This window comes from Nicotiana tomentosiformis, chromosome 7 (genome assembly GCF_000390325.3).
Source record: "Nicotiana tomentosiformis chromosome 7, ASM39032v3, whole genome shotgun sequence".
Lineage (NCBI taxonomy): Eukaryota > Viridiplantae > Streptophyta > Magnoliopsida > Solanales > Solanaceae > Nicotiana > Nicotiana tomentosiformis.
The window spans coordinates 96,943,687-96,958,503 of record NC_090818.1 but is presented as its reverse complement, the minus strand read 5'-3'; the positions used below and the strand labels follow the sequence as shown (position 1 = coordinate 96,958,503).

Sequence of the window (14,817 nt, the reverse complement as noted above, 5' to 3'; positions counted from 1 at the left end):
TTCATATATGCAAAGTATTTACAAAGACCACACAGGGTCTTACATAGGGCTTACACAAAGTATTTCCTAAGTCCCTAGTCCGCCTCGGGAGCCGCATCTTCGGGAGTTTTATCTTCATCTCCTCCATTTTCGCATCCACTCGTAGAGTCTTCATCATCGGAAAGTAAAGCTCTGGCCCCGTCCTCCAAAACCTTCACACTCTCGATATCAGCCGTAAGATCGAAGCCACGAGCATGTACCTCCTCAAGAGTCTCTCTGTGAGACTAGCGCCTAGCATGCTCGGCAACACAGGACAATCTAACCTCAACAACGTCAGAAATTTCCTTTGCTCGAGTGTTAGTGGCTTTAGCATTAGCTCGATAGGAGGCCACGAGCGCCTTTGCCTCGGATGTGGCCCTTGCAAGCTCAGTGGCCAACTGAGTCTCGAGCTCTTCAACCTTCTGGGCTCGGGCCAAGTTCTCCACCTTCATACTTTGGAGTTGACGCTCAACCGAAGATAGTTGGGATGGAACCACATCTTTCTCTGAGGCGAGACGGTCCATGTTCTGCTTCCACCCCAAAGTCTCTACCTCTTTCCTCTTGGCCTCCTCACGAAGCTGCTCAACCAATTCGGCCTTCTGCTGAACCTGCATGATCAAAGTGTTAGTCGCCAATATCAAGTTAATACATAACAAGCTCCCAAAAATTTACATTACCTGTTCAATGAGCTCGGTCTGATCTCGATGAGCTCTTGTCAGCTCGGCTCGAATACTCATGATCTCCTCTTCTTTTTGCACATAGAGGAGTTTGAGGGCGTTTCTCTCCTCCGTAAGCTTTTTGAGATCAGCGTCACATCGGATCAGCTCAGCTCGGTACTTGGAGGACGCTTCTTGATGGAGCGCTGTAGCCTGTACAGAAAGAAAGGAAATCAGACTTAGAGAAATAAGAACAAACGCAAGCATGGTAACATTGGCGCTCACTTGGTTCAGAAGCCGCTGAGCCTCATAAAAAATAAGTGATGCGTCAAGGTCGGAAACATCATCGACCCCCGCGAAGTAGCCGCGAAATATATCATTCCCTTCGGGGGCCGTCCCTACATCGGGGGTCCCCATGGACCGGGCATCCCGAAACTGCCCCTCAGAGAACGTGGGGCCGAGCGGCGAATCGTCAGTATTAATTGCCCCGAGCGAGTCACTTGGGGCATTCTCTTCTCTTTGAAGGGCCTCAGAACTAGACCTTCGGGAACACCCGCCGGTTGCTCATCACGGCAGGAGGCATCATCAACACCCGATGACTCGGAGACTCTGCTCGGACCTTCCCCCGATATCACCTCGGTGTGAGGCTGAACCCTCTCGACCGTCACCAGCTCAGTAGTTCTTGAAGCTTCGATGCTTTCCCTCTTCCGAGCCACCAGCAGGCAGTCGGTATCTTCTCCCTCCTCGTCTTTATCTCGTAGCATTTGAACTATATCAGCAGACAGAATGGCGGGATCAGTCTTCGACTTTCAAGCCCTGCTTTTCTTGGGCTTTGGGGTATCTGGTGGCGAGGCCCTTCTCCTTTTCTTATCTTTGGTCGGCTTCGGGACCTCCTCTTCCCCGAGTGGAGGTGGCCTCATGACGACATTATCTCCAAGATCTGTATAAGAAGAAATCAAGTCAAAAAGAAGTATTTCACAGGAAACCATCAAACACGGACATGGGAACTTACCATGATTTTTGGCCTCCCATCGACCCTTGGCCAAATCGCGCCACGAGCGCTCAACATACGAAAAGGTTGAAACAAGTTGTCGAACCCAACCTGCAAGGTCTGGGACAGCACCAGGAAACCAGAGGGAAGCTGCACCATAAAGAAGAATATAGATGAGAAGAGGTAAAGGAAACATAATAAGTAATCAAACATTCTCGGTGAGGTTATACTTACGCTTCATGTTCCATTATTCGGGGAATGGCATCTTCTCGATGGGGATTAAGTCGGAGGTCTTGACTCAGACAAACCAGCATATCCATCCTCGGTCCTCCTTAAGTATTAAGTTGGAAAATTGTTGTAACTTATTAAATCCCTTATTTGTCATGCCTCATTCTTTGTTTGCCGAGGTTATTTTTATATGATAATTTGGTGTGACCCACTTATATGTTTATCCCTGTTGGGGGATTTGAAGATGTGAGCCCGTGTCTGTCATTTTATTTTTGTACACCATTAAGGGCTATAAGTCCAAAAGTAATTGTTATTATTCATTATAGTGGGTTTAATGTGTTTCAGAATGATTGATTCTAATTTTTATGAATTATATGCCCTAATGGTATGAGGGTTCATTATGTGTTGTGAAAACTGTTTATGAAATATATTGAAAAGAAGAAAGAAAGGAGATTGAAATTTCAGCTGGCACAATGTGCAAAATACTTGTGATTCGGAGTTGAGGACGAGATCCTCGCATTTTTATATGATGTGAAATATCTAAACCGGGCTACAAGCCGCGGTGGAAGTTATATAAGGACGAGGTCCTTGTGGTGAAATATTTATGAGTTTAAAATTCTCCCTTAGTAAAATTTAATTTGTACAATAGTATTAATAGGGAGTCATGCCTGTTGGGTTTATTTGATAATTCTTGTATATAAGGCCGCACTTATGTCCGTAGAAGAGTGTGTGGACCGCACAATTTGGTGTGCGGCCGCACTCTGGAACTCTCAGATTCGACGGTCCGACTTCGGAAGCTTATATAGCTTTTGATCCACAAGAAATTTTGAGATTCAAATATGAAAGTTGTAGTCCTTCGTGTCGAGTTTCCAGAAAGGTAAAGAAGTCATCATTTGGACATGTGTAGAGAAAGTTATGGCCAAAATACTAAAGTCTGGCAGTGTAGTCACCAAGAGTGCGACCGCACCATTTTTATGCGACCGTAGGAGCTGAGGATGTGCGGCCGCATCATTTTTGTGCGGACCGCACATTGGAAGTTCAGAGGATGTACTATATATCTGAGGTTTAGGTTATTATTTTATTTTTGGACTTTGGGAGCTCGGTTTGAGAGGATGTTTCGTGGGTTTTTCAAATAATTCATCGGGGTAAGTGATTCTAACTCGGATTTGGTTATTATACATGAATATGTCACTGACTTCATCATTTAATTGGTACTTTGAGATGGAAATTTGGGAAAAATTGTAGAAACTTCATAAACAACAAATTTAAGATTTGAAGGTCCATTTGACATCGGAATTTGATAATTTTAGTATGGTTGAACTCGTATCAGAATGGGTGATCAGATTTCGTTAAAATTATGCCAGATTCCGAGAGGCAGGTCCTTTGTTGACTTTTTGGAATAAATCTTTAAGTCGACGTTTTATTATCCGAAATTATTTCCGATGAATTTTAATGAAGATATACAATTGAATTGGACAGGTTTGAGCTGTTCGGAGGTCAATTCAAGCAAGAAGGCTATTTTGGAATATCGGCCTAACTTCAAAGAGGTAAGTATCTTGCCTAACCTCGAGTGGGGAAATTACCCCTTAGGCATTGAGTCTTATGTGGAAATTGTATAATTGAAAACCATGTACGCGAGGTGACGAGTACGTACTTGGTTTATATGTGCAAATTATATCGGTTGAAATTCGTAGACGCCCTTAAATATTAAGTTGGAAAATTGTTATAACTTATTAAATCCCTTATTTGTCATGCCTCATTCTTTGTTTGCCGAGGTTGTTTTTATATGATAATTTGGTGTGATTCACTTATATGTTTATCCCTGTTAGGAGATTTGAAGATGTGAGCCCGTGTCTGTCATTTTATTTTTGTACACCATTGAGGGCTATAAGTCCAAAAGTAATTGTTATTATTCATTATAGTGGGTTTAATGTGTTTCGGAATAATTGATTCTAATTTTTATGAATTATATGCCCTACCGGTATGAGGGTGCATTATATGTGTTGTGAAAACTGTTTATGAAATATATTGAAAAGAAAAAAGAAAGGAGATTGAAATTTCAGTTGGCACAATGTACAAAATACTTGTGATTCAGAGTTAAGGACGAGTTCCTCGCAGTTTTATATGATATGAAATATCTAAACCGGGCTACAAGCCGCAGTGAAAGTTATATAAGGACGAGGTCCTTGTGGTAAAATATTTATGAGTTTAAAATTCTCCCTTTAGTGAAATTTAATTTGTACAATAGTATTAATAGAGAGTCATGCCTGTTGGGCTAATTTGATAATTCTTGTATATTGTTTGTGCATATTCTGCCATTTTCGTGCTGTAAACATTGAGTTTTAGCCTATGAGGTGAGTGCCTAGGTGGAATTAAATGTGACTCATTAATCCGAGTTAGTAATCATGAGGACTTCATGCCTCACATTCTGTTGTCAGTGTTGTGAAAATTCGAAATGAGGTGGTGGTTAATATGAGATTTATTGATGATGCTGGAATTAATTATGAACTGCTTTTAAGACCAGGGATGTGGTGATGAGCATACATAGGATGTGCTTCATGTCCTGATGTCATTATGATAATGCAGTGCTTGTAATGCTGAGATTAGTGTTATTAATATATACCTTGTGGTGTTTTGTTGGTTTGTGGACGTGTTGTTAGGAGTCGTTTTGGTGTTACTCTGGCAGGTGGATATGCCCAATTACAGGGGAGACTCTGCAGAAATTTCTAAAAAAAAAATTTGGGAGTTATTAAGAATTTGGGGGATTGAGACATGCAAAAGAAGAGATAAATTATGTTATGTGTTTGAGGACGAATGATCCTAAGAGGGAAAAAATGTAACACCCTAGAAAAATTTTGAAGTACTTCAACATTATCAAGAAAGTTGATGTTTGCATAGGCACGAGTTACTATAGCCAGTTTAGACTAATATCGAGTGTTGTTATGAAAATCAGGCCTTTTGAAAATGTTTGGAGTGTAAGAAATTGGTCTTAAAGTTTACAAATATGGATAAAAGAAATAATCTCAATTGAGATGGTATTGTCGGACTTATCTTAAATACGGTAACGTGGGATCAACCGTGAGTATATGCGTAAAAGTAAAATCATCAATTTGGTAACTCAGAATAATTCTTAGCACGTTCGAGGACGAACGCTTGTTTAAGATGTGGAGAATGTAACGACCTGACTTGTCGTTTTAAGAATTAACGCCCCGTTCAGTGACTTAAGGTCTCGAGCAACATCGTAATAAGTATTATGACCCGCGGGTGTGGTCGAGTTTGATTTTTGGAAGATTCGGAATTTAATTAAAAGAACAATTCTTATTTAAGAAGCTTAAAAGAAAAGAGTTGATCGGGGAGTTGACTTTTTGATATTGGGGCCGAAATCTAATTCTGAAAATTTGGAATACCTACATTATGTCATTTATGACTTGTGTGCAAAATTTGAAGTCATTACGGATTGATTTGATACGTTTCGGCGCAAAACGTAGAAGTTGGGAGATTCGAAAACTCATAATTCGATTCGAGGCGCGATTCGTAATTTTGACGAGATTTGAAGCCTCCACTAAGTTCGTATTGTATTTTGGGACGTATTGGTATATTTGGTTGAGGTCCCGAGGGGCTTGTGTGTATTTTTGGATCATTGGTTAAGAGATTAGTAAAGTTAAGAAATTTAGGAGTTTGTCCATGGTCAATATCGGGTCAAGACGACCTCTTTTCAGTGTTTTGAGTGCGCGAGCAGGTCCGTAGCGTATTTTATGATTGAAATTCATATATGGTTTGTGTCCGGGAGGTTCCGGATGAGTTTCGGGAGTGCTGAGGCAAAAAGGGAAGTGCGGACCTCAGTGGAGTTGTGTGGACCGCACAATTTTGGTGTGGTCGCACTCATGTACGCAGAAGAGTGTGCGGACCGCACAATTTGGTGTGCGGCCGCACTCAAGAACTCTACGATTCGATAGTCCGATTTCGGAAGCTTATATAGCTTTTGATCCACAAGAAATTTTGAGATGATTCAAAAATGAAAGTTGTAGTCCTTCGTGTCTAGTTTCTAGAAAGGTAAAGAAGTCATCATTTGGACATGTGTAGAGAAAGTTATGGCCAAAATACTAAAGCCTGGCAGTGCAGTCACCAAGAGTGCGGCCGCACCATTTTTATGCGACCGCAGGAGCTGAGGATGTACGGCCGCACCATTTTTGTGCGGACCGCACATTGGAAGTTCAGAGGATGTACTATATATCTGAGGTTTAGGTTATTATTTCATTTTTGAACTTTGGGAGCTCGGTTTGAGATGATATTTCGTGGGTTTTTCAAGAAATTCATCGGGGTAAGTGATTCTAACTCGGATTTGGTTATTATACATGAATATATCACTGACTTCATCATTTAATTAGTACTTTGAGATGGAAATTTGGGAAAAATTGTAGAAATTTCATAAACCACAAATTTAAGATTTGAAGGTCCATTTGACATCGGAATTTGATAATTTTAGTATGGTTGAACTCGTATCGGAATGGGTGATCGGATTTCGTGAAAATTATGCCGGATTTTGAGAGGCGAGTCCCGCGTTGACTTTTGTTGATTTTTTAGAATAAATGTTTAAGTCGACGTTTTATTATTCAGAGTTGTTTCCGATGAATTTTAATAAAGTTATACAATTGAATTGGATAGATTTGAGCTGTCCGGAGGTCAATTCAAGCAAGAAGGCTATTTTGCAATATCGGCCTAACTTCAAAAGCTAAGCATCTTGCCTAACCTCGAGTGGGGGCATTACCCCTTAGGCATTGAGTCTTATGTGGAAATTGTGTAATTGAAAACCATGTACGCGAGGTAACGAGTACGTACTTGGTTTATATGTGCAAATTATATCGGTTGAAATTCGTAGACGCCCTTAAGTATTAATTTGGAAAATTGTTGTAACTTATTAAATCCTTTATTTGTCATGCCTTATTCTTTGTTTGCCGAGGTTGTTTTTATATGATAATTTGGTGTGATTGTCACTTGACATTTATGTGAACTTTGTGTTTGTTTGAGTTGCCATTTTTATTGAAAATACTTTCATTATTGATTTTACCTACAAATAATTAAAATAGAAAATTTAGTTAATAAGATGAATTACTCTTCAGTTCACGTTGTCGAAAATTTGGTATTGAATTATAAAGGTCGTGAATCATATTGATGCAAAGTGCCAAATTGTGAAATATTATTCGATTGAGTTGTTCACTCCGAACATTTTGTTAAGATGTTGTGGATATTATGATCGAGTCGTGGTTCCTTATTATGGAAAATAATGTATTGTTGATTTTTATGGCAAGTTGTAATATTGGGGCACTTGATGTGCAATTGCTGATATGTTGTAAGATTTGAGCATTTGATGTTCAATTTGTGATATGCTGTAAGATTTGAGCACTTGATGTGCAAATTATGATATGTTGTAAGATTTGAGCACTTGATGTATAATTTGTGAAATGTTGTAATATTTGGGTACTTGAGGTGCAAGTTGTATTATGCTGTGATATTTAGGCACTTGAGGTGCGATTTGTGAAATATTGTGATATTGATACGCATGCGGTGAGATAAGGGTGGCTTGAAATGCGTGGCTAGTATGGGAACTACTAGAAGTCATACGGTGATATAAGGTCAGGGTGTTGAAATGCATGCGGTGAGATAAGAGTGGCTTGAAACGCATGGCTAGTAGGGGAACTACTAGAAGTCATGCGGTGTGATAAGGGTGACTAAAAAACAGGATGCTATTTCGGAAAAAATGATTTCTTTAAAATTACATGTGAAGGCTCTCGCGGTGATATAAGAAAATGAGATATTGTGAATTTATTTATGATTTGGGACTACGAGGCGGTACCTCGGGAGTGCCCTGTTGATATTTCTTTATTTATGTTCTTGTCTTGGGTGATTTTGTTTCATTTAATGTGTAAATTCTTGTCTTCTTCTGTGATATACTAGTTGACTTTATTATTATATGTTTTGTGCTCCTAGTTGTATTGTGTTGACTTTGGCTTTTTAGCACGAGACTCTGAAGAAGTATATTTCTGGTTTTTCTTACTGATTTTCGATGATTGAGTTGATTTAAATAAAAGGAATTATTATTATGTTTTAAATTAAATAGTTTTATAACCAAACCAGTAGTTTATCTGATACTTTAATTTAAGTGCAATGTTATTTTCTTTATCCAAATGATTTCTAAAAATAAATTCAATACTTTGTTGATTTCTTACTTGATTTAAAAATTCTAAACTCACTTTAGTGGAAATAAATTGATCATGTGGATCTTATATACATTGAGGATATTGGCATGTGAATTGTCCGTGCAGTTATGATATGAAATGTGGGCACGAGGTGCTGTTATTAAATGATAATGATATTTGGCACATGAGTTGTCCGTGCAGTTGAGATATAAAATGAGGGCACGAGGTGCAGGAGAAATATGATGATTTAATTATGGGCACGAAGTGCCGTGGAGATATGAAAAATGGGCTGAGATCCGTGTTTATGAAAAATATAAAAATGGGCTGAGACCCGTATTTTTATGATTTTGAAATGAGGTGTCACGTGGTGACTTTTTAATTGAAGAATTATATTCAAAATATTTATTTGGAAGGATTTTTATTTAGAAAGTATTATATGAAAGAATTATATTTGAAAGATATTTATTTGAGGAAAATTATATTTGAAAGAGAGTTGTTTGGTAGAATTATATGTGAAGGACATTTATTTGAAGAATTTGATTTAATTGGGTGTACTTGTATTTATTATTTGTTGAGCGATATTAAATGGTATTTTGTTGTCTTGCTGTGCATATCACTGGTTATTTTATGATGTCCTTATTGTTATCTGTTCCTTACTATTTTGTATATTATATTGCACAGGCTATTAGACTAGTGAGTGTCTTGACTGTACCTCGTCTCTATTCCACTGAGGTTTAGTCTTGATACTTACTGGGTACCGATCATGGTGTACTCATACTATACTTCTGTACATTTTTGTGCAGAGCCAGGTATTGGAAATATCAGACTTGAGCAGAGTTAAAGTGGGATCGTAAGGATTTAAGGTAGAGCTGCTTGGTCGTCGCAGTCCCTTGGAGTCTTTTCATTTCATTGTACTATAAATTTTTAATCAAACAGTATTGTATATTCGTTCCTCGTGATCATCCCATGAATTCAGTTAGAGTTCGTGACTCATTACTACCAGTCTTGGGAGATTGTATATTTATATTTATTCCGCTGTTGGTTGTGGTTACTTATTTAATTCAGATTCTATAAAAAAAGGCTTCAAAATGTAATAGAAATCGGCTTACCTAGTCTTAGAGACTAGGTGCCATCACGACGCCTGTGGTGGGATTTTGGGTCGTGACATCAATACTTACCCCTAAAAATTCAATTCATACCCTAAAAGTTCAATTCACAAGAACAAATCCTAAAAACACAATTCAATTCAAAGTTAAACATTCAATTCTTAACTAAACTACTCAAGTCAATACAAACTTAAACATTGAATTTACACCCTAGGTAATCAATTCAATTCAATTCAATTCAATTTTAATATGACCTAAACCCTAGATTTCAATAAATTTCAAATCTAAACAATCAATTTAACTAATAATTAACTAATTCATAACGAAATAATAAAATATTAAAATTATACAAACAATGTAAGTTCAAATCGAAACCTGGAATTTTTAGGAGGTGGAGGGGAGGGGCAGTGGAGGCCGTAGCAACGGGCAGCGACGGGGGGGGGGGGAGGGGGTGGTGGCAGTGGCGACGTGGGGTGGGGAATAGGATTTGTATGAGAGAAATAGAGAAGGAGAGGGGGAAGGGTGTTGTGTGTGTGAGGGAGAAGAGAGTGGGGAGCTAGAAAAGTTTGAGAAGAGAGTAAGAGAAATGAGGGAAAAATTCCGTATTTGGTATCTGGAATTAGAATTACCGACCGACGCTGGTCTGTAAAGTCGGTTGGTACACTAAATGATCGCGCGTTGACTGTGTTTGACCATTAACCGACCAACTTCGGTCGGTTATTATAAAAAAAACTAAATTATTTTTTGTGTTTTTATTTCTTAAAATATTATAAACTATAAAAAATTATTATAAACTATAAGCATTTTATATATTTTATTCACACATATATATAATTAATCAATCATAATAAAAAAAACTAAAGGTATATATATGAGATGTTTATTTTATTCGAATTCCACATTTTGTCTTATGTATTCATTCGTTTTATAACTGATTACAAATCACATAGATTAATAAATACGGGTCAAGACGTTTTACCTTTTGTATTCATCTATCTAAGTTAATTTTCTAAGTTATAATTAAGTATATGAGTAATTTCACACACACACACACACATACATTATATTGTAATTGATGATCAATCACATACATTACTACGTACGAGAACTTTATCAATTGATGAATTGATAAACCAATATTATTCTATTTTAAATATGTTTAGTCAATTGTTATATTAACTCGTTTACTTAATGCTAATAACTTCTTTCGTTTCTTTAATTTGTGATCCATATATAAATGTCAAAGATGTTTAGTATTAATTCTTCTATATTTCATTCATTCATCACTAATAATGCATGACATAGATTAATCGATATAGGTCGAGACGTTTTGTTTTTAATATTCATTGATGCATCTAAGTAAGTTATAAGTCGATAAATCAATTTACAAATAGATATATTGATGATGATCTATATATACTAATTAGATTATTGCTTCTTCACAAGTCTATCCCCAAACGAACCCGACCCTTTGGCCCTAGCGCTTCGCGTTCTTAGATGCGGCTATACCTATATATATATATATACACACACACACACACACACACACACACACACACACACACACACACACACTTCGTTATACTACTTTAACTATATATAGCTTGTTATAGTATATGTTAGTGTATTCATTATTTGTATTATAAAATAAAGTGTTAACGGATTACATTTATATTATTTAGATAGTAAATATTAATGTGATTCAAAAGTCTGACCATGTTTGACCTATGAACCGACCGAAGTTGGTCGGTTATTTTCCAGAAATTACATCTACCGACCAAAGTTGGTCGGTAAAATCTTCCTCTGCAATAACCGACCGACTTTGGTCGGTAAAATTTAACTATAAATTTTATAAAATATTTTAAATAATAATATAATTATTAAAATTTAAAAATATGGGTCCACATTACCGATCGATGTTGGTCGGTAATCAAAAATGTGCTTTGATTAAGCAAGTCTGACCGCTGCGGTCAAATGTTTGACCAATATACCGACCAATTTGGGTCGGTATGTAATTTAAAAAAAATGTAAAATATTTTTTTTGTAGTTTCCGTCCATTTTGGACGGTTTTTTGGTCGCTTTTGTTGACCGACCAACATTGGTCGGTATCATTCTGTCGATTTTTCCCGAATTTCTAATAGTCACAGTAAAAAAACTGAATATGGAGCTAAGATTAACACTATGATTCGTGGTGATGATGGAAGTTACAGCTTAGACAAGGTTGTTGAAGAACAAAATTATGATTTATACACTGAAATGAGTTGGCTTATGGCTAGAGATAAGAATATGACAAAAGGAATAAAGAGGACACTTGAGGCAAATGATAGAGCAGGTGTGAGAATTCGTAGGAGCGTTAGAATGCTACAGGCTCAACATGAGGCCATAGTGCAAATGGGATCTTTGCTGGCAAATTATAATTTTTTAATTCTGAGTAACATGAACCTATCATCAACAAAAGAAGGGGATACTGACTAAATCTGGAAGTTTTTCTCCGAAATGCAAACGAAGGATCGAGATTTCTATTTTTTGATGCAATTAGACTCCGACGGTAGATTATCAAATGTAATTTGAATCCATCCGCAGGGAAAAGTTTCTTGCGAAGACTTCCACTACATAGTTTGCTTCGATACAACATACCTTTTCTTTTTAATTACAAAATGTCATTTGCATCATTTATGGGTGTTAATTATCACCGTCGGTCAATTCTTATTGGTGTTGCATTGTCAGTGCATAAAAACATAGCAACATTGTATAAGGTAAAATATGCTATGACACGTGGCCGTCCAAAAAAGGGACACGTGGAACCCAAGACGGGGATGGCCAAAGACCGAAGGCAACTGTTTCGTTTATCACCGAAAAGAATAATACTCATAAAGATGTGATAAATGCTCTTCGCCCGATAGCATTTAATAGAGAATATTCCATGGCATTAAGAGCAATTACCTGTTATAGGGAATTTGACATTTATGTTCACCGTTACATCTCCATCAATGTCCCTATAATTGACATTAAAGAAGAGCACGATCCTAGGACCTCCTTCATAGCTATAAATAGTGAGCTCAATTGTCATTGTTAAGGGGAGGAATTTTCTGGCAAACTTACGCTACATTCTATACAAAGCTCAATACAATCTTATCTTCTTACTTTTGATTTTGTTGTTGTTGTGCCCGAAAACCCTGTTCCCGGAACCGTTGCTTCTGCTGTTTCGTCTATATCCTAAGGCTAAGTATTGCATAATTCTTCGATTATTTTATTATTTCAGGATCAAATTAATTCATTTATCTAGAAACCACATATAAATTCAACTGTACCGGTTTACGGGTAAATAGTTTGGCGCCCACCGTGGAGCCTAGACAACCGTATAATTAAATTGATCCTTGCCTTTTTTACTAATGTGTATTGATTATTTTGTCTTCGAAAAAATCATAAGAAATGGCAGATAACACTATTAACAACATGCATTACCCCGAGATTCGAGGGGATCAACCTTATTTCGAGGACTCAATCAGTGACACCCATAATGAGGAGAATGGCGCTACACCGGTGCATGACAGGCAATATCCTCGACATGTTCGGGAAACAACTCCCGATGATGCTGATGAGGAACATGTCGTTGACGCGGTAAGGGTGTTGCAAGAGCAACAGGCGATCATTCTGGGCCACCTTACGCGACATGATAAGGTTATGACGGAGTTGAAGCAGGCGCTGTCGAGAGCTTCAAATAATGCAAACAGACGAGATCCGATTCCTCTCGGGTTTCCCGCAAATCAAACGACGCAGAGGGTCGACAACAACACTCCCAGGGGTGAAATTGGCTCCGATGGGGCAAGGGGGAATGGATCCGGCCTCAACGACGAGAATGATCCTTTCACGAATGAACTTTTACGGTTTATACGGTTTATGAGGAAAGTGAATGCCTGCATGGACCAGATCCCGGGCGTGCCACCAGTGCTGAAAGGTCCGGTCTCGAAAAAGTACACTCAATTGCTATACAATCCAATTGCGGCACTAGAGTTAATCCCAAAGCGGTTCAAAATGCCTGAAGTGCCAAAGTATGACGGAACTTCAGACCCCCAGGAGCATATTACCACCTACATAACGGCGGTAAAGGAAAATGGTTTAGCTCCTCAAGAAATTGAATCTGTGTTGCTAAAAAAATTTGGAGAAACCCTCACGGGGGAAGCCTTGACGTGGTTTTCATTGTTACTCGAGCATTCCATAGACTCCTTTGAAATGCTCGCGGTTTCTTTCATTAAGGCTCATGCCAAGGCTAGAAAAGTACAAGCCCAAAAGGATGACATATTCAAGATTGCGCAAGGAGAGTCCGAGCTGCTGCGAGAGTTCGTTACCCAATTCCAGAAGGAGAGAATGTTACTCCCGGCTGTCCCGGATAAATGGGCGGCTGAAGCATTCACCAAGGGATTGAATCCGAGCAGTTCAGATGCTTCTCGACAATTGAAGGAAAGACTACTCGAGTTTCAAGCAATGACCTGGGCGGATGTCCACAACCGGTATGAATCAAAAATAAGGATCGAAGATGATCATGTTGGTTTTCCATCATCGACCAAAGGACGAGAAAAGAATAGAGAAAAATCAAAGGATGATTATGGCGCGGACAAAGGGAGTTTGAGGGGCCGGTGTTTGCCCTACGAACGGACCGAAGGCCGCAATAGAGGTTTTCGGACAGCGGACAGGTTCGCCATTGACAGGAGGACTGATCGCGGTCCAAACAATCAATCGCTGCAGGATAAAGAAGCATCAGGGTCGCAGGATCCTTTTTACCCCAAGTTATCGGAATACAACTTCAACGTCAGTATAGTGGAGTTGGTATCGGCCATGAGAAACATCAAAGAAGCACAGTTCATGAAACCGATGAGATCTGATCCCAGCCAGAGGGATCCCAACTTGTGGTGTGAATATCACGGGATGAATGGCCACCGGACAGGGGACTGTTGACACCTCCAGGAAGAATTGGCAACATTATTGAAGAATGGTCACCTCAGAGAATTCTTGTGTGACCGAGCTAAGAACAATTATGGTCGTAACTGGGACAACACGGAACCCTTGAAAGCAGGAGAAGATCCCCCGCGTCAAACAATCAACATGATATTCAGAAGGAACGAGATTAACGGGGTCACCTTTTTAGCAGCAGGCCTCGGGAAGACGATATCACTTTTACGGAAGAGGACGCAGAAGGATTGCTGCTACCACACAATGACACACTGGTAATTTCTTTAAATGTGCTAAATTTTAAGATTAAACGTGTTCTAGTGGATCCAGGAAGTTTGGCTAATATCATAAAATGGAGAGTATTAGAGCAAGCTAAACTCACCAGAAGCATTATTCCGGCCACAAAGCTCCTCGTCGGATTCAACCTCGCAAGTGTGACAGCTCGGGGAGAAATTTTATTACTCACGAATGCTGAAGGAGTAATGAAAACAACTCTTTTCGAAGTAGTAGATGGTGATATGGGATATAACATCATTTTGGGAAGGCCATGGTTGCACGAGATGAAAGTTGTACCATCAACGTATCATCAATTGCTAAAGTTTCCAACGCCCGAAGAAATTAAGCAGATAAGGGGTGATCAATCGGCGGCAAGGGAGATGAATGCATTTTCG

The 14,817-nt window shown here is 38.6% G+C and overlaps 1 protein-coding gene across 1 annotated transcript; it reads left to right on the top strand.

The window, feature by feature from the left end:
• The first annotated feature begins 12,628 nt into the window (after window positions 1-12,628).
• On the top strand, window positions 12,629-14,152 carry LOC138896060 (uncharacterized). The gene has a single exon (XM_070180839.1). The coding sequence runs from the start codon at window positions 12,629-12,631 to the stop codon at window positions 14,150-14,152; it is 1,524 nt and encodes a 507-aa protein (XP_070036940.1).
• Window positions 14,153-14,817: the final 665 nt, after the last annotated feature.

Coding starts and splice junctions, on each gene's coding strand:
- LOC138896060 (XM_070180839.1), top strand. CDS start 12,629: ATGGCAGATAACACTATTAACAACATGCATTACCCCGAGATTCGAGGG.